Source organism: Engystomops pustulosus, chromosome 6 (assembly GCF_040894005.1).
Source record: "Engystomops pustulosus chromosome 6, aEngPut4.maternal, whole genome shotgun sequence".
Lineage (NCBI taxonomy): Eukaryota > Metazoa > Chordata > Amphibia > Anura > Leptodactylidae > Engystomops > Engystomops pustulosus.
In genome coordinates, this window is record NC_092416.1 from 121,070,765 (window position 1) to 121,095,801 (window position 25,037).

Genomic DNA, 25,037 nt, shown 5'->3' on the forward strand with positions numbered 1-25,037 from the left:
ACGTTATGGAACTTGGTCACTATGTCGCCACCATGCTGTGTTATCGATTAAATATACCGTCAACCTTTTGTTCACATAGGAAATCATTTCACCTCCTTTGGTGAAACCTGAGTCCATTTAGGGTATGTCGCCATGACACTCTCTAGCCTGCCACTGCTGCTGCTGCCTCTGCATGCCGTCCCCTATAGTGTCAGGGTCAATTATTGCATGTTTTAGATGCTATCTAGCCTCATTCGGTCACTCTGTCATGGCCATGCTGTTGCCCATAATTTTTGCATAATGGTGCGATTAAGCAGCCTCAGAGGCATCCATGCATGCTGCCCCTGCTGTTTCCTGTTTATTTCCGTGGTGTTTCTATCCTTTTCTGAGGTTCCCAGTTGTTTGGCCAAGCTTCCCTGTGCAGAGCCTTTGGTCCCCTTGAAAAATGCTCGAGTCTCCCATTGACTTCAATGGGGCTTGTTATTCGAGACGAGCACTCGAGTATCGGGAAAAGTTTGTCTCGAATAACGAGTACCCGAGCATTTTAGTGCTTGCTCATCTCTAATTAGAATATAAAATACGTTTCTTGTTTTATGGTATATTATAAGGAGTTTCTGCTGCTAGATTACACAGGCAGAGCGAGGAGGAACAGATCAGGGGTTTGGATGAGACCTGTTCTGCTGATTGTAACATTGTACCCTTTATAGATTCTTTGAGGACTGTAGTAGAATATGGTCGTTTGTCGGCAATTTTTGCCATCTCGGGGTCTCTGCAAACATGTCACTTGAAAACAATTATAGAAAAATCTCCTCAGCCAAAGCTTAATGGCACCCCAGCCAGTGCAGTTACATAGTTTGGCATGTTTTTTACTGCATTTTTTTATTGGGGTAAACTTCAACAGTAGTTTAACAAATCAACAAAACAAGGGATCAATACCTGCAATCGTTGCTAGCACTAATTTTAAGTGTTAGTTGAATAATGAAGCTAACATCCACGGTGTAGGGAGTGGGCTCAGCCTGTGAGCCCAGCCTGTACAGCCTCAAAAAGGACATCTACCACCAGGATGAAAGACTGTATGGAAATGAGCGTGAGGGGCTCCAGGTTCCATTAACACCTATGGAGCCTGTATCCCCTCAGGCTCATTTGCATACAGTGCTTTATAATGTTGGTAGATGCCCTTTTAACTTGCATGTGTCATACATGTACAGGGTGTTAAGGGGTGAAGATTATATTATGGGGTGATTTATTTAAAGGGCTCCAGAACTTCTATTGTGGGAAAAATATTGGAAGGGTTAGTAAAAGACTATGTACTGGAGTATGTGACATCAAATAGTATTATAAGTGACAGCCAGCATGGGTTTACTAAGAATAGAAGTTGTCAGACTAACCTGATCTGCTTCTTTGAAGAGGTGAGCAGATGCCTGGATGGAGGAGCAGCTGTGGATATTGTGTTCTTGGACTTTGCAAAGGCATTTGACACTGTCCCTCATAGACACCTGATGGGTAAAATAAGGTCTATTGGTTTGGCAGAAATCATTAGCAATTGGATTGAGAACTGGCTGAAGGATCGTATCCAGAGAGTTGGGATCAATGATTCCTACTCGGAATGGTCACCAGTTATAAATGGTGTACCCCAGGGTTCTGTGCTTGGCCCACTACTATTTAATATTTATTAATGATATAGAGGTAGTAATTAATAAGTGTCTATTTTTGCAGATGACACCAAGCTGTGTAGTGTTTATAGAAGATGTTCATAGGCTGCAGGGTGACTTGGACAAACTGAGTGTTTGGGCGTCCACTTGGCAAATAAATGTAAGGTTATGCACCTGGTGGTTCATAATCCAAAGGCAAAATATGTCCTCGGGGGAGTAAATCTGGGAGAGTCCCTTGTTGTTGAAAAGGACCTGGGGGTACTAGTACATCATAAATTGAATAACAGCATGCAATGTCAATCAGCTGCCTCTAAAGCCACCAAGATTTTGTCATGTATCAGAAGTGGTATAGTGGCATTGGTTCGGCCTCACCTGGAATATGCTGTCCAGTTCTGGGCACTGGTCCATAAAAAGGATGCCCTGGAGTTGGAGAGGGTTCAAAGTAGAGCCAAAAAAATTAAAAGGGGTATGGAAGGTCTCAGTTATGAAGAAAGATTAATACCACTAGATTTATTTAGTCTGGAAAAGAGACTACTACGACGGGGCATGATTAATTTTATGTAAATATATGAATTGTCCATGAATTGCTCCATAGAGAGCTTCAAGAAGGGTCTAGATGCCTTTTTGCACCTAAATAACATTGATGGTTACGATCTATTGAATTGTTTCCCCTAAATCCCTTCCTCATGCAATCCCTTCCCTCCTTTGGTTGAACTTTGATGGACAAGTGTCTTTTTTCAACCGTATAATCTATGATCCTATGACTTTCTATCGAATAAAATGGTCCCTAGAATAACTTTTCACAATTGTATTTTTATTTTACAATCTTTCTAGAATTGTAATAAAAACATTTTGCATGTCTCCAGGACGTTCCCCGGACTATTGGACTTACACCCAATCTCCAAAGTTTCAAACGTGTTTGTAACCCCTTAACGACCAGGTCCTTTTTTGTTTTTGTATTTACATTTTACACTCTCCACCTTCAAAAATCTATAACTTTTTTTGTGTAAAGAGCTCTGTGAGGGATTGTTTTCTGTATAACCAATTGCACTTCATGTGACAGTATTTAATATTTCATGCCGTGTACTCGGAAGTGGGAAAAATACAAATGCAGTGAAATTGGTGAAACAATGCATTTTCTTGGGGGCTTGTCATTTGGGGCACACAGTAAATCCTTAAAAACCATGTGTCATGTGTTGGTGCAATCATGGCAATGCCAAATTTATATCCTGTACAAGAAAAATTCTTAATTTTGCCATCTTTCAGACTTGTATGTTTTGGGTTTTTTTTTTTTTTTTTTTTTGTGACTTTTGATGATGTTTTCAATGCTATCATTTTAAGGACTATACAGGCTTTTAATCACTTTTACTGCATTTTGTTTATATTTTACAAAATGGCAAAAGTGGCATTTACGACTTTGGCGCTGTTTTCCATGAGCCCTCTCCATACAGTGGGAACCAACAGGTGATATACAGATACGTAATTCATCGGCAAGTGCTTAAAACTAAATTCGTCAGGCAAGCCTATCAAACTCCTTAACTGCATGAAAATTTCAACCGATCCTGTATACTCCTCCCGTCTGTTAACGGGGATACCCCAGATGCCAAGCTACAGGCTTCTCTGCATTCCCATTGACTTTGGACTTTGTATATAAATTAGTGGCTGATGGCTGGTTAAAACTTCTCCATTTTATGTCATGGTGGATACTTGTCACCAAGGTGTCTGGTCTCAGTGAAGTGAAAAGCCATTATTGCTGAAGTCAGCAGCATTTGGTCACTGATGCAATTTTTGTTATTTTAGCATGGCTGCAATAGCTAATTCTGGAGCAGTCAAAGTGCTTGGTGGGAAGACTGCTCCCACGTTCCAGGCCAGGGCTTAAAGCGCTATGTAAGCCAGCAGTGTGAGGTGTACGGGAGTGGGGCAGTATGGTTCCCTACTTGTGTGTAATAGCTGAGTGGAACACAGTGGAGGTCAGAACCAGAGCTGGGCCTTGCTGTGTAGGAAAAATTGGGCCTAACCCAGTGGGGGCTGAAGCACGGTACTGTGCCTGATAATATGTACTACACTTGATATGGGCTGAGGCTTCTCATGTGGAATGTATATTTTGTTTTGACAGCTGGAGCAAGCATTTTTCCCTATTTTATTTTGCAGATATAAAAATTAAGACAACTGTTTTTGTTTCCAAAGACTGTTGCCTGAAGGCTACCATTTAAACCGAGCTCTTATAACTCTTGTATCACCCCTTCCCAAAACCACCTGGAAAAGTTTAAGCATTTAATACTGAATAGTGATGCATGCCAGTTTTGAAAAAATAGGGCTTGGTCATTGAGGCACCAATCCGCTTTCTCTACAGGGTTTATAGGGTAAAATCTGGTGACCAGTTCCCTTTAACACATATTATTGAGTTTATGGTGTCAAAATAAAATTTTCTAATTGGGTCAACGTTGGTTTGTCCCCCCCACCCCCCCAGGAATGTAATCAGAATAAGTCTAGCAGAAGTGAAGAGAATGTCATTTTGGACCTGATCCGTACACATCCACTAAAACCGGTACGCTTCATTTATTTTTTTTATTTTTTTTTTTATCCTGGGTATGATGGGTAAGAAATTTAACTGCCAGCTTTGACTTGTGGGAGGAGGTTTTGATTGGGGTACTATGGAGAATTAAGTTTCATACAGGCCAAAACAAACGTTTTAGAAAGTGAAACAAGATTTACAGATTTCCCCCACACCCCATCAAGGCCTCAGAAAGGAAGCTGAAAGAACGATCTCAGGAAGAGCCGAGCCTGCACGAACTGCTGATGACTGAAATTAAATCTTCCAAGACTCTAAGATCAACCTTGGATGTAAAAAGTTTAATACAAGGTGAGCTGTGGATATGTTATGTGAGTTGATAAAATTGTAGGTGTTCTGGTATTCCAATTAACTTTTGGTATACATACCATCCTTTTTTTAATCTTTGCAATATCACTACCAGAAGGATGTGTGGCAGTGTTTCCAAGGGCTCATGTACACTGTGTGCCCACCCAGCCATAACTGTATGGCACACGTTGGGCGCACTGGAGAGAAGTGAGCGCTGCTAGCCCCTCCTCTCTCAGTAGAGAACAGTGGCGCACAGTCATTCTCACGGCCAAAGATCGAGCACGCTCTTTTTTTTTTTTTTTTTTTTTTTGCGGCCACAGCATGGTAGGGTGAGCACACGTTGTGCTCACCAAACCGAGCCCGGGCGCCATAGACAACTATGGGGGGGCGCATATATGCGGCGGTATATACGTCCCCTGTATGTTAGTGTGCATGGACCCTAAATCTGTGTAATTGTCATATTTTAAAAAATGTTCTCTTTTAGATGAAGAGCTAAAAATTTCAAGGAACGTGTATCCAGTAAAATGTGAACATTCCTTATACAGTTACCGAATGGGGAACTGGTGGAATCAGCCGCCAGCAGTGGATCCGCTTGACAATGGAATTGATGTAAATTTTTTTTATTTTATTTTTGTTTGTCAGTTAAATGCAAGTACATGGTAATTACGTTTTGCATCAAATGTAATTCCACTTTTTGTTTACAGTGCAGATTCAACTGGAATCTTGAATACAGTTATGAATCCTCATCTGAACATAAGTTTTCTGACCTGACTTCGAGCAGCACTGGTAACTAAAGGGATTCATAATCTAAGGGTCTGTGGATAGTTATATAGTTTACACAGCCAAAAACAGCCAGGTTGGTACCAAAAGGACAGGCAAACCCCAAATAAGTTGTAGTTAAACGGTTGAAAAAAAAATGTCCAAATTTAACCATGGAAAGGATTGGATGAGGAAGGAAATTAAGGGAAACCATTCTATATAACATAACCGTCAATGTTATTTAGGTGTAAAAAGGCATCTAGACCCTTCTTGAAGCTTTCTGCTGTCCCTACTGTGGCCAAGCAGGCTATTCCACAGATTTAAAGTTCTTTCAGTAAAGCAGCCCTGTCACCTCTGGTGATTAAAGGAAACCTACCACCACGAATCTACCTATTTCGATAACTTTTATTAGCTTTATATGCAAATTTTGTTATGCGGCTACTGGGGCGTGGAGTAGCCGTAGCTGAGGCTACATGGCGCAGCTATTCCAAGCCCCAGTAGCCTCTTTACTCCTCCTACCCACAATCTTCGGCGTGCAGCTCCTCGTAGCCACGCGCCCTCGTCCGTCGAACCTGCGGTCTGCGCATGTGCAGAACAGCAGGCACGCACCTGTGCAGCTCCAGCTTCGGAGCAATGACCGCACGGCGTAGACGGAGCTGCGCACTAAAGATTGTGGGTAGGAGGAGTAAAGAATCTACTGGGGCTTGAAGTAGTCACGCCGTGTAGCCTCAGCTGCGGCTACTCCACTCCCCAGTAGCCGCATAACAAAATTTGCATATAAAGCTAATAAAAGTTATCGAAACAGTGCGGGGACGTGAGGATTAGCCCAATAGGGCTATCCTCGCGTCCTATTGATCCAATCTACCTTTTATAGGTAGATTCCTGGTGGTAGGTTCCCTTTAAACCTTGTTTTTTCTAGACAGAGATGGTTCCCTCCTGTCTTTTAAATGAGAATTTGGTTGGTCAGAAGAGCCCATGGCGGGTGTGGCAAATCTATGGCATGGGTGCCAAAAGCAGCACTTGGAGCCTTTTCTGTGGACACCAAGACACCAGAGAGGACTCAAAGAATCTTCCTGCAAGCACCTTAAAACATCACTGAAAGCAGAATCTTAAAGTGATACTTGGGACTTGAGCTTCTTGGGAATGTAGGTAGAGGAAGAATATGTGGACAGGGCCAAATTATCTTTGGAGGTCCTTTTGCTGGCCCTACAATTCTGTGTACAGAGGGACACTGGGAATGAGTGAACATTTTCCATTCTTCTTTTCTATGGTCTTGGTGTTCTTCATGAAACCAATATGATTGAAGTTGTTGAAGAACATGGAGCAATAAGTTATTGCTTTTGTTGGGGTACCATCACATTTTTTTGGTTGGTTTGCAGTTTAGGCGCATGGTTGCTAAATTTTTCGCAGTCACTGGCCTATGGAATAGTGGGGGATTTCACATTCAACTATCTGAATTTTTTGGATTATTCATTGTCTCCAAAAGGTTCGCCATCACTGCCTTAGACTGAGTGCCAAAACAACAACAAAAACCTGATTCCTTACTGAAAAGTGCCAACATCACAATTTAAGCAGTAACTTATTTCTCACTGCTCTGTCACAGCTTTCAATGGTATCATCATCCTGAGGACACTAATACAATAGAAAGTGGAGAAATTTGGTGCATCATTATAGCTTCCCTCCAGGGTCCCCTGAACAGGAAGAATGGTGGGGTCTGGCACAAATTCAGCTGTGTCCACACCTTCTCGCTCCTCCAGTAGTCTCATGTAGGCCAGGATGTGTGTTTGAAAATGGTACTGAGCACAGCATGTCCTAGGTTTCCATGGCCTTGAGTCTTGTCTAGCAAACTCCGTGCTAGGGTAACAGCCTGGTGCCCACAGAGGGCTCAGTGTCTCCTCTGGCAAACGAGCCATAGGTTCATCACCACTGGTCTAAGGAATGGAAAATTAAAGTCTCCTGAATTGCTCTATAGGATATGGAGTGTAGGTGTGCATGCTTAACCTGTTCACACATTCTCCCAGCAATCACATGCTTGTCTCTTACGTTATGATGATCCGGTTGATTTGTATTACCATTATGTATTTTATTCTCTAGATCTGTCCTTTTTGCCTGTGTTTACTTCCTCCCAAGTTGACCTGAGAGTGAACATTGCAAATCATGAAAAGCAAACTTCATATGGCCACAAGAGATCAAATTCCTATGAGGGCTCCTTCAGAGACAGCAGCTATGGGCAGGTTTGAATCAAAAAGAACAGCCGAACCCCAAATAAGTTGTGTTTTTATATGGTTGCCTTTCAAAATAAAGGCATTTGTTATATAATGTTTCACTCGCCCCTTTCATGTCCCCCACATGCCTCCAAAATGTGAAAAATTCCAAGGATTACAAGACTCTCCCTAGCAGGGTCACCACTAGGAATTTTGTGGTTCCTAATTGGATATTTATTTGCCCTTCACCCTCCGAACACCAATTTCTCTTTTATATAGAACGATGAGCAGACCCGAAGGTCCCGTATCTTGTATATACATAGCCCCAGCACATGCCCCCTCAAAGTTCCAGAACGATAAATTAAAAAAAATAACTCCTCTATGGTAGAGCGCCAACCAATGCAATGCAGGTTTTTTTTCTGACCCAGTTGCCATCGCCTAAGCAACGACGGTGGTACCTTGATTGCTCAAATGATGCAGGCAGCGGGAAAAAAAATGGCTTCCTGCGTCCAGCAATCAGTGCTTTGTGCGCTTTTAGAGGGGTTTGCCCATGAAAGAAAATTGTAAAAAAGTTTTAATCCCCTAGTAATAACATAAAAATCATACAGGATTTGGCCAGGGACTCTCTGAGAAACCTTGTACCCTGATAATCTAACCACATTTTCAGCTCCTAGAACTAGATGGATCATAAAGTGTCTGGTATGGACAATATTTGTTCACGCTACAAGGATAGGGAGACACAGGGCGCCACGACTCAAGTGTAGTATTTACAAATCATTTGGTAGCATGTAGAGATAGGGTGCTCACCTTTACGCTATCTTGTGATCAAGCGTGTAGTATGGCATCAGTGGAGGAAGGCAGCCATGACAAATAAGCGTCCAGCAAGTCAGAGAAATCCACAGTAGTATCCTTTTTATTATTGCATAGAGGAACTACGCGTTTCGGCGCTGGACAAGCGCCTTCGTCAGGTTCAAGATAACAAAATGGAATAAAACGGACTATTCCATTTTGTTATCTTGAACCTGACGAAGGCGCTTGTTCAGCACCGAAATGCGTAGTTCCTCTATACAGTAATAAAAAGGATATGATTTTAACGGAGATGCGACCCTTTCATTTAACTTCTGAATATTACTAGTATTTGAAACCTAGAAATAAAGAGATGAGACAGATCAGAGATGCCATGATGAGATCCATGAGATGCATGTTACACACAATGACACTCTCCAGCTCTTGCTAAATGTCTGCTACACACTATCAGATCTGATGTGCCTGCCTCCCCCTCCCTGGATAAAGAACTTATTTGCCTGTAGCTTGTAGTTCTCCTGACCCTGTGCACATGCTGGCAGGAAGTTGGAGTTTTTGTATTAGTGAGATGTGCAGGGAGCAGAGAGAAGAATATCTCTGCTCCATGGGGTAAGACTGAAAACCAAGATGGCTGGCAACCCTAAAGTCATAAGTTACAGGGTCGGAAACCAGGGGCAACTGAAATTGTATACACCAGGACTGATACAGGTTGGGCTTATCTGTGAAATGTTGTATTTTTGTTAATAACATTGAATTGGGAAAACAAAACAAAACCAAAAAGTACATTTAAGAAACCTGTCTTTTTCGGAATGCATCTTTTAAAGACTCATATGGCGCTGATCACTGCACTGGGGCGGGGGGGGGGGGGGGTGAGCTGTTTCCTTCTCCCCTCCACCCCCCCTTGATTGCAAAATTGGATCCCCCCCCCCCATGTTAGCTGCCATGATCCCTAGATGTATACCTTTCATCTCTGAAGATGAGGTCAATAGGGCAGTTTAATCAGCCCCTTATGGTAAAACATGTGACCCAGATGAATATACTGGTGAATATAATGAGTTGATATCCTTTGATTTGGAGCCCTATCTCACCTGCCTCTAACACCAATTTACAACGCCAGTCTGACTTTGCAGAGGCACTGTTTGGATTCTGGAATCTACCCTGCCACAATCCTGGTCCGTTAAGACTGCTAACTTCAAGCTAAACTGATTGGGGCTTTATAATACTACATTCTGTAGTAATGGAGGTGCAAAAGCAGGTGTGATTATTGTAGAATAAGACAATGTTTAAATTTTGTCAGAAATGGAAACGTTCCACCATATTACAGAACTTAACATGGACCCTTCTGTTTAGTTCTACCCTTCTGTTTACTTCTGCCCTAGAAGTGGGATACTCTGTGCCCTGATATAATGGAATTTTTCCCTTGGTTTTTCTGATTTTAGTGTACACTATATGCCATGTAGTGTAATGTTGCTATATTGTGTGTTTATTGCTGGTAAAGTTTTGTCACACATTATAAAAAGTAAAAAAAAAACTCTACATGTACTCACCTACTCTCCTCTTCGTCTTAATAATATGTATGCCCCCTTTGTGACGTCACCTCCCATCATTGGAGAGGGAGGTGTGAAGGCGTGCATAATTGGCAGCATAGAGCGCCAGACATCTTGTCCTAGTGCTCTGTGCTGCTTTTTATAACTCTGTTCTAGGTGATCCCAGTGTGTCAAGCTTTGAAAAGACCACCACTGGGATCTAGATGAAGAGGAGCAAAGGTGAGTATACGTAGATGTCACTTCACCAATTGTAAAAATGTTAGATTTCCTTTTAAAAGCCATTTTTAAAAAAAGTACCCAAGTGTTGCAAAGTTTTTTCTAAGGTGTGTGTTATAATTGGTGTGATATATTTCCCAGTTAAGAAATGCATCCAGCATGGTTGAGAGGAGTCTTAAGTACTGTGTTCCAGAAGTGTCCTGGGTTCTAGGGTTAGTATGAGGTAATACAGTGGTTGCACTACCTCTTTTTGAAGTAATACAACAAAAATTACTCATAGCCATATATAATACCCTGTTTCCCTGAAAATAAGACGGTGTCTTATAATAATTTTTTTCTCCTAAAGAGGCACAATGTCTTATTTTCAGGGGATTTCTTATTTTGCGATGTACAAGAACTCAAATTTATTGTTTGAATAAAAAAAAAAATTACTTTTATTAATGTACTGTATTCATGCCATCACAGACATCAGCCAAACTCAGAGTCACAAGAAATTCTTGATGGAATTCAATTTCCATGTACAACAATCTGTTACATTTGCAGATCGCTGTATTTTAGGACAGTTGTATCATCGCCTTCTGGAACCAAATCCTAACTCTCCAAAACCTCAATTTCATGTTAAATTGTTTGGACTCCATTTCTTTTAGAATAATTTGCTTAAAAATGGTGGGCATAAGAGGGCAGTTGTTATGTTATTTCGTCATAGTGGTTAAAGAGCCTGAGGGGCTTTGGTGGGTGTTTCCAGAGCCGCTCACCGATGTATTTTTGCTCCTATCATTTTAAGTTCATTTTAAAATGAAGGAAGCCGTTGACAACCACGCTCATTGTACCTAGATCTATAAATGCCCCTGGTTTACCATGCTGGATTTTGATGGTAGATTTTCTTTCAACATCAAAGGACTGTGTAATATGCTAGGTATATGAAGGGGAACAACTCAACCTATTTTAACCCCTTTATTCCAGAATAGCTGCGATTCAAGGCTTTGTTTGCCCCCGAACATCTCCGAGTTGATCACGGTACGAAGAACAATGGTGAAAACTGAGATGCTGGTGTTTAAATCATTCTCTGGGCCCAAGGTACTTGAAGATGAATGAGTGGATCACATGCACTGTTGGTTAGCTGCTGATTTAAAACTTGTCTTTTAGGCTTGTTCCAGCTGCCATCGAAAGATGCTGTTCTTCTCTTGGCATTTGACCTGCAAATTCTGTGACCGGTAAAAACTTTATAAAGCTAGAGCTAAAAAGAAATTTGACCTGAGCAATTGTTTAAAACCTTGTAGAGGGGAATACATTTAGGGTTTGCTTGCCATCCATTATCATCTCTGCTCAACAGGGATTTCTAAAGATTCTCATTTGCCACAACAGCACTAACCGAGGGAGGGCCTGCCCCTGAGCATAAAATGAATGCCCCCCCCCCCCACCCGCCTCGGTGGTTTTCTGTCCAAGACCCGAGTGATGGCAGGGCTAAGGCATGCTTGCCTGGATCAGAGTGGGCCCGGGGAACGTTCTGTGCAGTAATCGGAGATCTAGTGTTTAGGACAGACTGACGAGCCGATAAGCAGAGGTGGTGCCGCAGGCTGGGCTTGTGACAGCTGCCGGCTGGTTCATGGCCCACCCGTCCAGGTATCAAGGCGTCGGGATGTCATGGTCAGAAGTGATATGCACAGCAGGCATTCCGGACTTGATGTCCTTCGGAAAGCCACCTGTAAGTTCTGCCATTTGTGTGAGGCTAGACTTCCTTCAAACTATCAGAACCTTGCCTGAGAATCTTTTTTTTGGGGGAAAATTAGGGCCGAGGAATGGGCAGCATTAATGCACTACTTTTTTTTAACATCATTAGAGAGTAAGTCTGAAATTCCCTGAAGAAAACCCCAAAGGAACTCCCGGGTCTGGCTAGTAATAATATTCCACAGTGTTCTACCACAGTGCACGGTGATGGTGACCCTAAGAAGGCCACCTTTCTATCTCATCTGACATGTTGGAAGAGGATGGTTCAGGGAAACAAAACTTTCTCCCTGAAGAAACTGATCAACTAGTTTGTTTAGTCTGTGCCGCTATGGACATTGAGGAGGTGAGGGAGCCAAATTCAGTCAGGATGCAATGTTTTGAGGGGCTGAGGGTTAAACTGAAGAAAGTGTTTCACATTCAAATTATCGGTGAACTTTTTTCGGAATGAGTGGAAGAAACCAAACCATAAAATTTTAATTCCCAAGGCTATTAAGTGTAAATACCCCTTTGCAGAAGAAGATTTGTCCTCTTGGGAGGGGGTACCCAAAATAGATGTGTTAATTTTGGAAAACTCTAAGTGCACTTTCCCTTCGAGGACATATGGTTCCTTAAAGAGAACCCATCAGGCTAATTAACCCCCTAAATCAAATATATTTTAGAAAGCATTGCCTCTATCCCTTCATTGTCCCTCTACATGGCTGTAAACTTAAGCAATGAGGTCCTAAAGATGCATGCAAATGACATGTGAAATGTCCAGTGAGTTATTATCATATTTAAGCTGTCCAGCTTATTCATGAGTGGGAGGCACAGCCACACCCCCAGTGCTTGACTGACAGCCTGTATAATGGTGTAATGGCTCCTCCATGTGATTCTTGGTGCTAGTGGCCATCCCCCCCTGCAGTCTGTGTGTGTATAGGAAAGATACAACAGCTCCAGGCAGGCATGTTATAGCAGAACATGTCAGGTACATGTGTAGCTGATGTCTGTGTCTCTCACATGTGTATTAAGAGGGAGAGCATCTCAGCAGATAATGCAGACACTAGCAATGCTTTACATACATTACACACAGACATGAGCAGGGGAAGGAGAGGGGAGGGGTAACGGGTGACATCACTGCCTATGTCCATGTGACCAGCCACATTTTCATAATAAAGAAAAGATGATTTTATAATGATTAATGTATGAATTGACAAGATAAAGGCTGGGATGGAATCCTTGTGAGCTGCTCCAATAGGTGGTGGTGACCTGATGACAGGTGTCCTGTAAACCCTTAAGGACCATGCCAGTTTAGGGCTTTTATTTTTTCTTTATCAACCCTGTGTCACTATAATTGGTTATAACCTTTAAATACTTTACCACATCCAAGTAACTTTGAGACTGTTTGTTGTTGCAAATTTACTTCAAATTAGAAGGAAAATTTGCATTATTGCTTTATGTTGGTATGGTTTTTTTTTTGTTTGTTTTATGCATCTTATTTCTATAGGATGTTATGGGGCTTAGAATTGTGGGTGCAAACCTTTGTCCCAGGTAAATTATAAAAATAATTATAAAAACTACACCCTTCAATGTATGAGAAACCAACCAACAGGGTGTAGAATGGAAGGAGCGCCATTCACAGCAGATTTGCATTGTCATGTTTTACAGGCTATAAAATGTTTAGCTCGGAGGTCCCCGTCAGCTCTATAGAGATGAATGGAGCAGAACCGTCATGCTCGGCCGTCTGCTCCATTGGGGGCGAGGGGTCAACCGTTTTTCTGTATTGAGAGCTCTCGGACCCCTGGCAGCTGAGAGGCTAATTCTTAAGCATAAAGGGGTTCCAAAAGCAGTCATCTGTCATCCCTAATCTACAGATGAGAAAACTATGGGATTGGATCTACGCTGGGATTTGCAAGAACTTCCTTGAATATGTGGATAAAACTCTGTTAGACCTACTGTAGATCGACCAAACCTGCCTTTAGTTTTGTCGTTCCTATAGGAGGGACTGGGAAAAGGTCTCAGGCCGGCCACTATGAAGGTACAGGTGGCGTAGCGTTCTCCTGGATTTCAGGTTGGCAGAGCCCTCGTGGATTAAAAGATACTTCAAGGTCACAGTAAGAAGTTGTCTTTTGGGTAGATCAGTAGTACCCCCACATGGGATCTCTTTGGTCTTTGAAGACCCTGTTGGGAACCCCCTTTGAGCCATTAGAGGAGGTCTCAATCAGGTTCTTTTTATTGTGAAAGTGGTCCCCTTGGTTGTGGTTACCTCCTCGAAAAGAGTAGGGGAACTAGTGGCCCTATAGTCAAAGGCACAGTACCTGCAAGCGCTGCCTGACAAGTTGTCCTAAGGACTGATCCAGCATTTCTGCCAAAGGAAGTGTCAAAATTCCATCAATCCCAGGAGGGGATTCTCCCATCATTTTGCAGCAACCCAAAGACGGACAGGGAAAAATTTTACCACAAACAGGATGTCAGAAGATGCGTACTGGCATGCCTAGAAAGGACTGTGGCCTACAGGAGATCAGACAGTCTGTTAATCTTTTCTACCGGAGGTAACGCAGGGACTTAAGCCTCTTCTTCTCCCAAGGCTGCCGTAACGGAAGCCCACTAGGCATTAAGTGTACCCACGCCCAGTCATCTGAGAGCCTACTCCACCATGGCCCTAGCAACTTCATGGGGCATATTTAAAGATGCCTCTTGACCAGATATGTAGGGCCACTACATGGTCCTCTCCACACACATTCTGTAGACATTATAGAGTGGATGTGGCGGGTGATGGTTATCTGATCTTTGGTAGGGAAGTCCCCTCCCTGATTGTGTTCTTTTGTTGTCCTCTCGGTTGGTGCTGTCATGGTGAATGAGAAGACAATCCTTACTTACTGGTAACGTTGTTTCATAGTGCCACAACAGCACCAGATATTCCCACCCAGCTGTTCTATTAATTGGTGAAGGTGCACAAGTAAACCTTGAAGAAAATTAAAAAAAAAAAAATAATAAGTTAAAATGTAAGTTATACTAACCAAATACTCCCTTCTAGTCTTTGTAAACTACTAAGGAGTTTTGTTTTTGTTTTTTTCTCTGTAGAACCATCTGTCCCAAATGTGATGTTGAGGTAAGTTGGGAAGTATAAATGCAATGTGGGTGATCTAAAAATGGTGCACAGTGGGACTTTCTAATGGTAACAGAAACCATTCTGTACAGATGTTAATGCCTTTCAAGCAATGCAAGCATCTGCCAGTTAGCTTTTTCAAAGCTTTGGACTTGACTATGAACAATGATTCTTGCTGCCAAGCTAAGAAAAACTGGATGTTCCTTAGAGAGGCCATGGAATGGGACTATTCCAGGTGAGTTCTGAAACTGTTTCTTGCATCTCCCACTTTTCCCTTCTTGGCGTAATGAAACTTGGTAGTAGAATTACTATATCTGCTTTACTATATCTAATTTGACCCCTCCTTTCTTCCTTCCTCTTAATAAAATTCCTGCCCTCTGGAACTATTCATGTTCGTAAATCCAGACCTGAAGAGTAAGAACACTTAAATGATCATGATCACAAGACGTCACCTTTTTGTGTCCTTTTTTTTTTTTTTAAATTTTATAAAAGTTCTTCTTTTAAACACAAAAAAACTATTCCCTTCCTCTGCTACCCTTTAGGAATTGGATATCAACCAAAAAATGGTAAAGCAGTGGGTGTGGGCGTGGGATCACTGTCACATACCACCCCTGCTGTTTTGCGTAACACAACCGAAATGTTGAAAGTACTGAAAAACTTAGATCAAATGGATGCCAGACAAATAATTTTATTCAATACACAATTACACGGCAACAAAAGAGTAGCAATAAAAGTATAAAAACAGAGAGTGCCAAAATGCATATATAATCAAAAAGCCAATAAGAGGAATAAGATACAGTGTATAGAAAAAGATACCACTTAGAGCCATATATATAAGTTCCAACAATTAAGGGAACACACAGTACCTCGTATGGAGTAAGCACTAAAGTGTAAATACCTATACCTGTAGGGCAGACACGTGTTTCGCAAGTAGCTTTATCAAGGGGAGTGTCTTAGATTGTGCTGGGTAAGGCTTATATATAAGAGTCCACCAATAGAAAACATAGCTTAAATTACTTATTATGCGCTCCTGCGTACAAACCGGCTTGGGAGAATGGATAGAGTTTAGGAATTGGGTAAAAGTATTGGTCAGTGACTTCAGTGACTTAAATTTTTTCTCCTATTGTACTACTTTAAAAAATTTTTGTCCAAGATTGACTTTTATGTTGCATGTTTCTTCATTAGTGTTCCGCTGGTTTTTGAACCCAAAGACTTGGCAGAAGATCTTTCTTTTTACAAGAGAGTCATGTACAACTGGATTTCTATGGACATCTGTATTAATTGTAAGGACTATATCTTGGACGTTCTAGACGCAAACCATCAAAGAGAGTTCAGAGTCTGCTCCATAAATTCTCGAAGTATTTCAGAATCTTCTCCCGTACTGTCAAGACAGTAACAAAAATTAAGGATTTATTAGAGCCTTTGCTTCAAAATTCTGTTGTGGAACCTCATTTATTTAAAAAGAAAAATGCTAAAAATGAAAATGGACTCCCTGGGACAAAGGTGACTTAAATACTATAACCCATATGAATTTTTTTTTTCCCCCTCAAACTCTTCGGTTAACCCAAAATTCTTTCCCAGCACAATTCATATTCTTGCAACGTTTTTACAATAATTTTGCACCTAATTTATCTAAAGCACTTTAATATTGTGTAAATCATTAGATACGAACATGTAGCATGAGCAGGGGTGGTGGACTTCTAGGTTGGAACTTCTTGTTTTCACTCTTACACTTTCTTTTGTCTTACTGTGTTCTTGAAGTATTTCTGCTTTTATTCAGGCCTTGGGGTAAATGCTTGACTTTAAATGTATATTATGTTAAATGCATTTTGGAAAATAAAGAGCAAGAATGTATAAAAACATGTCTCACTCAGCTTCACGACAGAAAGTCAGATGCATATAATTTTTCATTAAATACCCTCCCAAAAGATAGGCCGCCCTGAAAACTGCGCGTGTGTGTGGGGGGGGGGGGGGTGATCGTGTGATAAAGACTCCCTGAAGGCAATTTAAATGCCACGGTTGCATCAGCAACGGGTTAAACACCTGTGATCGGAGCCCTCTCCAACTGCAGGTGTTACACTGGGATGTTGGCTACTGGCTGCAGCTGACATCCAGTGTACCAGACCTCGGATCTCGAGCTGGGCTGGCTTCAGCTCTACGTCCGATATATCGGACTCTGAGCATTAAAGGGGTATTCTCGTCTGGGCATTCACATTCAGTTTGATTAAATCTGGCACATATAAACATTTCTTCAATTAGATGTTATTAAAAAAAATGTTCCTGTGTGAAGATAATTTCTCATAAATGTAGTCATTTTGTCCCTTAGAAACGAGATGGCTTCCTCGGATACGGCCACCTCTGATGGATTGAGTGCACAAATAAACAAAAAGGTTTTTGTATACGAAATGTCCTGGAGTTACTACATGTCACACAGCCGTCCTGTGATAATGATCGCTGAATCCTGGTGGTCCGGCAGGACTCTATAGCCCAAGTCTGGCCACCGCTGCTAGAGTGTGACGTGGTCGTAACCGAGGAAGCCATCTGGTTTCTAAGGGACAACATGACTACATTTATGAGAAATTATCTTCACACAGGAACATTTTTTTTATAACATCTAATTGAAGAAATGTTTATATATGGGAGATTAATGAAACTGAATTTGAGTGCCCAGACGAGAATACCCCTTTAAGTCTCTGCGTTCAGTGTCCAATATATCAGACGCAGAGCGCTAAGAGGTTGAGGTGGGGAGCGATAAAGTAAAATGGAAAAAGGCCATCAGTGGCAAAAGGATAAAATGCCCCCAATACCACACAGTAAAGTTTACAAATCCTCTGGAATAAGGGGTTTGCGGCATTTTGGTTGCGTTTTGATCACACATTTTGGTAACATTGGGGCAGATTTACTTTCTTACCCGGTCCATTCGCGATCCAGCGGCGCGTTCTGTGTGGAGGATTCGGGTCTTCCGGCGATTCACTAAGATACTTCTCCCGATGTCCACTAGGTGTTGCTGCTGCGCTGAATACCGTCGGAGTGCACTGAAGTTCACCAAGCCAGGCCGGGTCAAGGTAAGCGCATGTCAATCGACACGTTTTTTTTTTTTTTTTTTTTTTTTTTTTTAATGCGGTGGTTTTTCTGAATCCGTCGGGTTTTCGTATGGCCACGCCCCCGATTTCTGTCGTGTGCACGCTGGCGCCGATGCGCCACAATCCGATCGTGTGCACCAAAAACCCGGGTAAATCAGGAAAAATCGGCACAAAACGGTAAATATCAGGTAACCTGCCGTAAAAAACCTGATTCGGGTCCTTGGTGACCCCCAATGTGTTTCCAACACGTTAACTAAATGTGAAGGAAACACAATCTTACCTCAAGGGCTCTGCAAAAACTTCATGGCACATGAAAACTATTAAAAATCTGCCCTACAAATGCTCAATGGCGCTCCTTGCCTTTCGCGTCCTCCATGTGCCCGGACAGCGGTTACATCCAGTTATGGGGTGTCGTCTTGCTCAGAAGAAACTGCACAATGTATTTGTAGATGCGTTTTCTACTTTTCAGTTTGTGGAAAAATTTTAGGGATTCCAAATCAAAACTTTAATTTTGTTTACAAGCTTCCAAAGGGCTATTTTGAATATTTTGAGGGGCGAAGTTAATAGAAAAGGGAGATATGTGGTGGCATTCTATTAACAGAACTTTCAAAACCCCTATAGAAATGAAATGGTCCTTAACTGGTTCACGACCGCCCGCCGTGTATTCACGGTGGCGGTCTGGTCCCGCTGCATGGAGAGGGCTCACGGGCTGAACCCTCTCCATAGCCAGTAAGTCTTTGCTGCATATTGCAGCAGAGACTTACCGGTAACACCCGCGATCGGTGCTAGTGTGTTATCACAGGGATTGCTGCCGCCAACTTGCCTAGGATCGACACTCCCCATGACGTCATCGGGGAGTGGCGATCCGTCTCCATGGTAGCCTCGGGTCTTCCGAAGACCAGAGGCTATTTCGCTTTAACCCCTTCATTACAACGTGCTGATAGCACATTGTAATGAATGAGGAGGAAAGTCCCCATATACTGCCATACTGTAGTATGGCAGTATATGATGGGATCGATCAGACAATCAAGGGTTAAAGTACCCTAGGGAGTCTGAAAAATAATAAAAATAAAAAAAGTTTTAAAAAATTAATAATAAAAAAACCTAAAAATTCCAATCACTCCCCTTTCCCTAGAACTGACATAAAAATAAATAAACAGTAAAAATCATAAACGCATTAGGTATCGACTAGAGATGAGCGAACATGCTCGTCCGAGCTTGATGCTCGGTCGAGCATTAGGGTACTCGAGACGGCTCGTTGCTCGGACGAGTATTTCCCCTGCTCGAGATCGAGCATTTAATTAAAAAAACACAGTGAAGAACAATGAAGAATAGAATAAAAACAGTGAACACAGGATCATTTAAGATAAAAACACAGTGCAGAACACAGTGCAGAATAGATTACAGATGTTCGGCACATCTGCTTACTTGTCGGGAGATACGCGCGGAGCGGTGCGCCCAAAATAGCATGTGAAGAACAATATATATGTGTGTAAAGAACACATTGCAGATGTTTCCATACATCTGCAATGTCTTCTTCACACATATATATTGTTCTTCACATGCTATTTTGTACGCGCCGTTCCGCGCGTATCTCCCGACAAGTAAGCAGATGTGCCGAACATCTGTAATCTATTCTGCACTGTGTTCTGCACTGTGTTTTTATCTTAAATGATCCTGTGTTCACTGTGTTCACTGTGTTCACTGTTTTTATTCTATTCTTCACTGTTCTTTACATCTGCTAACTTGTCGGGAGATAATATACGCGCGGAACAGTGAAGAATAGATCGCAGATGTTTGCAAATTATCAGAAGACATTCTTTTTCAATTAAATAACACATTTTATTCCCGAACCATGGTCCCTTTGAAAAATGCTCGGGTCTCCCATTGACTTCAATGGGGCTCGTTACTCGAAACGAGCACTCGAGCATCTGGAAATGTTCGGCTCGAGTAACGAGCACCCGAGCATTTTAGTGCTCGCTCATCTCTAGTATCGACGCATCCGAAAATGTCCAATATATCAAAATACACTAACGGTTTTTCAATGCGTTTAACCCCATAACGGAAAATAGTGCCCAACGTCGAAAATGGCACACTTTTGCCATTTTGAAAAATATTTATAAAATCTATAAAAAGTGATCAAAAGGTCTTACAGTCCTAAAAATTATAACATTTGAAAATATTATCAAATGTTGCAAAAAAATGATACCACCCACCGCTCCGTGCAACAAAGTATAAAAAAGTTGTTAGCATCAGAAGATGGCAAAATCAAAAAAAAATTTTGTACAGGGCGTTTTAATTTTTGTAAATGTATGAAAACATAAAACCTATACAAATTTGGTATCTCCGTAATCATACCAACCCAAAGAATAAAGTAGAAATGTAATTTGGGAAGCTCAGTGAAAGCCGTAATATCCAAGCCCACAAGAAAATGGCGCAAATGCGTTTTTTACCATTTCCACTCCATTTGGAATTTGTTTTCCGCTTCCCAGTACATGGCATGGAATATTGAACACCATCACTATGAAGTGCAATTTGTTACGCAGAAAACAAGCCGTCACACAGCTCTTTAAGTGTAAAAATAAAATAGTTAGATTTTTGAAGGTGGGGAGTAAAAAATGGAAATGAAAAAACAGGAAAGGGACAAAAATTTTAGAGAATGCTGTCCGATTTGTGAAATTTCTAGTATTATAATAAAACAAAAGGACACTTCATAAATCATTTATAAAAACAATCAGTTTAAAAAGCAGAACATTTTGAATTTGGATAATTTTTTATTTTTTATTTTTTTGTTTACCAAATTCACCTTTTTCATAAATAAATGCTAAAAATCAACCAAAATTTCCCACTAACTTGAAGTACAAAATGTCATGAAAAAACAAAAACGCTTGGGTAAGTTAAAGCCTTGTAAAGTTATCACCACATAAAGTGACACATGGTTTTGAAAAATAGGTCTTGGTCATCAAATGAGCTTGGTCACTAAGGGGTTGCCAATAGAAATGAGCTAACATACTCGTCTGAGCTTGATGCTCGTTCGAGCATTAGCGTACTCAAAACTGCTCGTTGCTCGGACGAATACTTCGCCCGCTCGAGAAAATGGCATCTCCCGTCATTGTGATATTTGGCGGCCAGAAACAGAGCCAATCACAAGCCAGGAGACTCTGCACTCCACCCAGCATGACGTGGTACCCTTACACGTCGATAGCAGTGGTTGGATGGCCTGATCAGGTGACCCTGGAATAGACTAGCCCCTGCCCGCGCTGCTCGGATCATTCTGTGTCTGGATGCCGCTAGGGAGAGAGCTGCTGCTGGTCAGGGAAAGTGTTAGGGTGTTCTATTAGAATAGTGTTAGGCAGGAGTGATTCTACAAGAACCCAACAGCCCTTCTTAGGGCTACAATAACGTTATATTTTCCTTTTTTTTGGTTTGCTTGTGGCTGGGCTTGCTGTCACTAGTAGTGCAGCTAGTACCATATTGTGAGTAATTTGCAGGGAGACTTGCGACCGTTGTGTTTAGCTCTTAGTGACACACATATCCACCTTAAACACCGAAGTGGGACAATTTATTAGGGGTTTGATTTGAATTAGGCATAGTCTGCTGATTTATTTTTTTTTACGTTTATTTCTTTTTATAACTCAAAGTCATCAGGCACAGCACAAAATCCAGTTGTGTGCTGTCAGTGTAGGTTAGAAACTAGCCATAGCAATAGGATAGCATCGTTTTGTTAAAAAAAAAAAAACTAAAAAAACACAAAAAAATTTGAAGTTTACACTTTAATTTGGAAAATGTTTAACCCGAGGGCTAGGGGTAGAGGACGAGGACGAGGGCGTGGGCGACCAGCTACTGCAGGGGTCAGAGGCCGTGGTCCTGGGCGGGGTGAGACTCCACCTGCTGATGAGGGAGCAGGGGAACGCCGCAGAGCTACACTCCCTAGGTTCATCATGTCTCAAGTTACTGGGACTCGTGGTAGAGCACTGTTGAGGCCAGAACAGTGCGAAGAGGTGATGTCGTGGATTGCGGACAATGCTTCTAGCCATTTGTCCACCAGTCAGTCTTCCAGGCAGTACACCCATGTCACCGAAATCAGCACTCCTCCAGCTCCTCCGCCTCCTCCCCCCCAGTCTGCCCCCTCCCAGCAAAATTTTGCATTTGAACCAGCATACTCTGAGGAACTCTTTTCTGGACCCTTCCCACAGTAACAAACCACTTGTCCGGTTGCTGCTGAGCTATTTTCCGATGCCCAAGTTTTCCACCGGTCGCAGTCTGTGGGTGATGATGACATTATTGACGAAGTGGAAGAAGTGTGTAAAGAGGTGTCAGACGATGAGGAGACACGGTTGTCAGACAGTGGTGAAGTTGTTGTCAGGGCAGGAAGTCCGAGGGGGGAGGAGACTGAGGGATCGGAGGATGATGAGGTGACAGACCCAAGCTGGGTTGATGGGCCAGGTGGTGGGGCCGGACGGAGAGGCAGGGCCAGAGCTGGTGCATCAGCGCCAAATGTTTCACGTAGTCAAGCTCCTGTGGTGAGGGCTAGATTTTCAGAAGTCTGGAGGTTCTTTAAAGAACCACCGGATGACCGACGGACTGTGGTGTGCAACCTGTGCCAAACCAGGATCAGCAGGGGTTCCACCACTACTAGCTTAACTACCACCAGTATGCGCAGGCATATGAATGCTAAACACCCCACTCAATGGCACCAAGCCCGTTCACCTCCGGCCGGGCACACCACTGCTCCTTCCCATGTGTCATCTGCTAGTCAGCCCCCTGCCCAGGACCCCGGCCCAAACACTTCCGTGCAAAAACCCCATCTTCGCCTCCACGATCCTCCACAGCATCCACCAGAGTTCAGCTCTCCATACCCCAGACGCTGGAGCGCAAAAGCATCGGAAAATAGCTCAGCAGCAACCGGACAAGTGGTTTGTGACTGTGGGAAGGGTCCAGAAAAGAGTTCCTCAGAGTATGCTGGTTCAAATGCAAAATTTTGCTGGAGGTTCTTGCCTGCCCTGCCGCTAGCGTGTTGTCCGAGCGGGTTTTCAGTGCAGCTGGTGGCATCATCATCGATAAGCGTACACGCCTGTCGACTGACAGGCTGACACTTATCAAGATGAATAAAGCCTGGATTTCTCAGTATTTCCATTCTCCACCAGGTGAAAGAAGCTCAACCTGAATAATGTATGCACTCCTCCTCCTCATTGTCCTCCTCCTCCTCCTCTTTGAACACTAAAGCAGAGGAAACTGGCTATTTTTTGCCAGGGCCAACTGGCTCTAGCTATAGTACTCTATGTATTTAATTTTTCTGGAGGGCCACCTACCTGCTCCTCTGGTTTGAAAACTTTTTTGGACTGCCACATACAGGCACTATCCAAATTAAATTGTCTCTATAGCAGCCTCCACACGTCGTCTTTTTAGCTGCCTCCACACGTTGTCTCCATTGCTACCTCCACACGTCATCACCATAGCTGCCTCCAAAAGTCGTCCATATAGCTGCCTCCATACATGGTCCCCTTATCAAACGAGCTGTGTCAGGCAGAATTTTGGGTTGTTTTTCATGGCTTCCACATCAAACTTGTTAACTTTGTCGCCCCCCCTTCTGTGTAATCCACAAAATATACTGGCAAACTTTTATCATTTACCGATATTATTTCAGCGCTTCTTGCGCATCTGTTTACATTCCCCTCACCCGCCATAACCCAAACTTAAAAGAACACTACTACACTTGATCTTGTACAAAAGGTTCTTAGAAATGCTGTTTGGGGAGTAGCCGAGAGACAGGGGCTTGGATAGGCGAAAGCTTGCCTGGCAGCGGAGCGCCAGCTCCATCCCAATATCCAACTAACATAGTTTTAACTGCAGCACCTTTAATCTCCTACTAGTTCACTGCCTCCAACATGGTCCCCTTATCAAATGAGCTGTGTCAGGCAGAATTTTCAGGTGTTTCACCAGATACATAGTGGAACTCGGCCCATCTGTCGCTGCCATGCTGGAGACCTGAAGTTGCAATCATAGCAGCGCAATATGGATGCCCCATACTGTCGCTCTTAATCATGGAACCATTTCCGAAAAAACAATTAAAAATAGAACCACTATGCTATTCCATTATTCCTAGGTGAAATATTCAAACGACCCCGCCTGCTTTGAAAATTATAATTTTTTCAAAGTAAACGCTTCTGGCCCCCAGGCCCATTTTCGGTGGGGAGGAGCCAAGAGACAGGGGCTTGGACAGGCGAAAGCTCGCCTGGCAGCGGACCGCCAGCTCCATCCCAAGATTAGGCAGCATGCATGCTGCCCCTGCTGTTTCCTGTCCATTTTGCCTCCACGATCCTCCACAGCGTCCACCAATGTCTCCATGCGCAACTTTCAACTCTCTATACCCCAGACGCTAGAGCACGAGAGGATATGCAGCACATCATCCCCTTATCAAACGAGCTGTGTCAGGCAGAATTTTCCGGTGTTTCACCAGATATATAGTGGAACTCGGCCCATCTGTCGCCGCCTGGAGACCTGAAGTTGCAATTATAGCAGCGCAATATGAATGCCCCATACTGTCGCTCTTAATCATGGAAGTCGTCTCCATGGCTGCCTCCACATGTCGTCCCCTTATCAAAAGAGCTGTGTCAGGCTCATTTTTCGGGTGTTTCACCAGATACGTTATAGAACTTGGTCACTATGTCGCCACCATGCTGTGTTATCGACTAAATATACCGTCAACCTTTTGTTCACATAGGAAATCATTTCAGCGCTTCTTGCTCACCTCCTTTGGTGAAGCCATTTAGGGTATGTCGCCATGACACTCTCTAGCCTGCCGCTGCCTCTGCATGCCGTCCCCTATAGTGTCAGGGTCAATTATTGCATGTTTTAGATGCTATCTAGCCTCATTCGGCCACTCTGTCATGGCCATGCTGTTGCCCATAATTTTGGCATAATGGTGTGATTAAGCAGCCTCAGAGGCATCCATGCATGCTGCCCCTGCTGTTTCCTGTCCATTTCCGTGGTGTTTCTATCCTTTTCTGAGGTTCCCAGGTGTTTGGCCAAGCTTCCCTGTGCAGACCCTTGGTCCCCTTGAAAAATGCTCGAGTCTCCCATTGACTTCAATGGGGCTCGTTATTCGAGACGAGCACTC

At 42.8% G+C, this 25,037-nt stretch overlaps 1 protein-coding gene across 1 annotated transcript in view; it reads left to right on the top strand.

Annotated features, from left to right (window-relative positions):
• Positions 1 to 16,694, top strand: part of LOC140064138 (protein spire homolog 1-like) — a 52,800-nt gene extending 36,106 nt beyond the window's left edge. The window contains exons 7-16 of the mRNA XM_072110706.1: positions 4,102 to 4,179; positions 4,371 to 4,494; positions 4,976 to 5,100; positions 5,196 to 5,277; positions 7,345 to 7,484; positions 10,985 to 11,098; positions 11,168 to 11,235; positions 14,810 to 14,837; positions 14,927 to 15,069; positions 16,020 to 16,694. Of these exons, the coding sequence (XP_071966807.1) occupies positions 4,102 to 4,179; positions 4,371 to 4,494; positions 4,976 to 5,100; positions 5,196 to 5,277; positions 7,345 to 7,484; positions 10,985 to 11,098; positions 11,168 to 11,235; positions 14,810 to 14,837; positions 14,927 to 15,069; positions 16,020 to 16,230 (1,113 nt within the window). The 3' untranslated portion in view covers positions 16,231 to 16,694. The remainder of the gene's footprint in view (positions 1 to 4,101; positions 4,180 to 4,370; positions 4,495 to 4,975; positions 5,101 to 5,195; positions 5,278 to 7,344; positions 7,485 to 10,984; positions 11,099 to 11,167; positions 11,236 to 14,809; positions 14,838 to 14,926; positions 15,070 to 16,019) is intronic.
• The last annotated feature ends 8,343 nt before the right edge of the window (positions 16,695 to 25,037 follow it).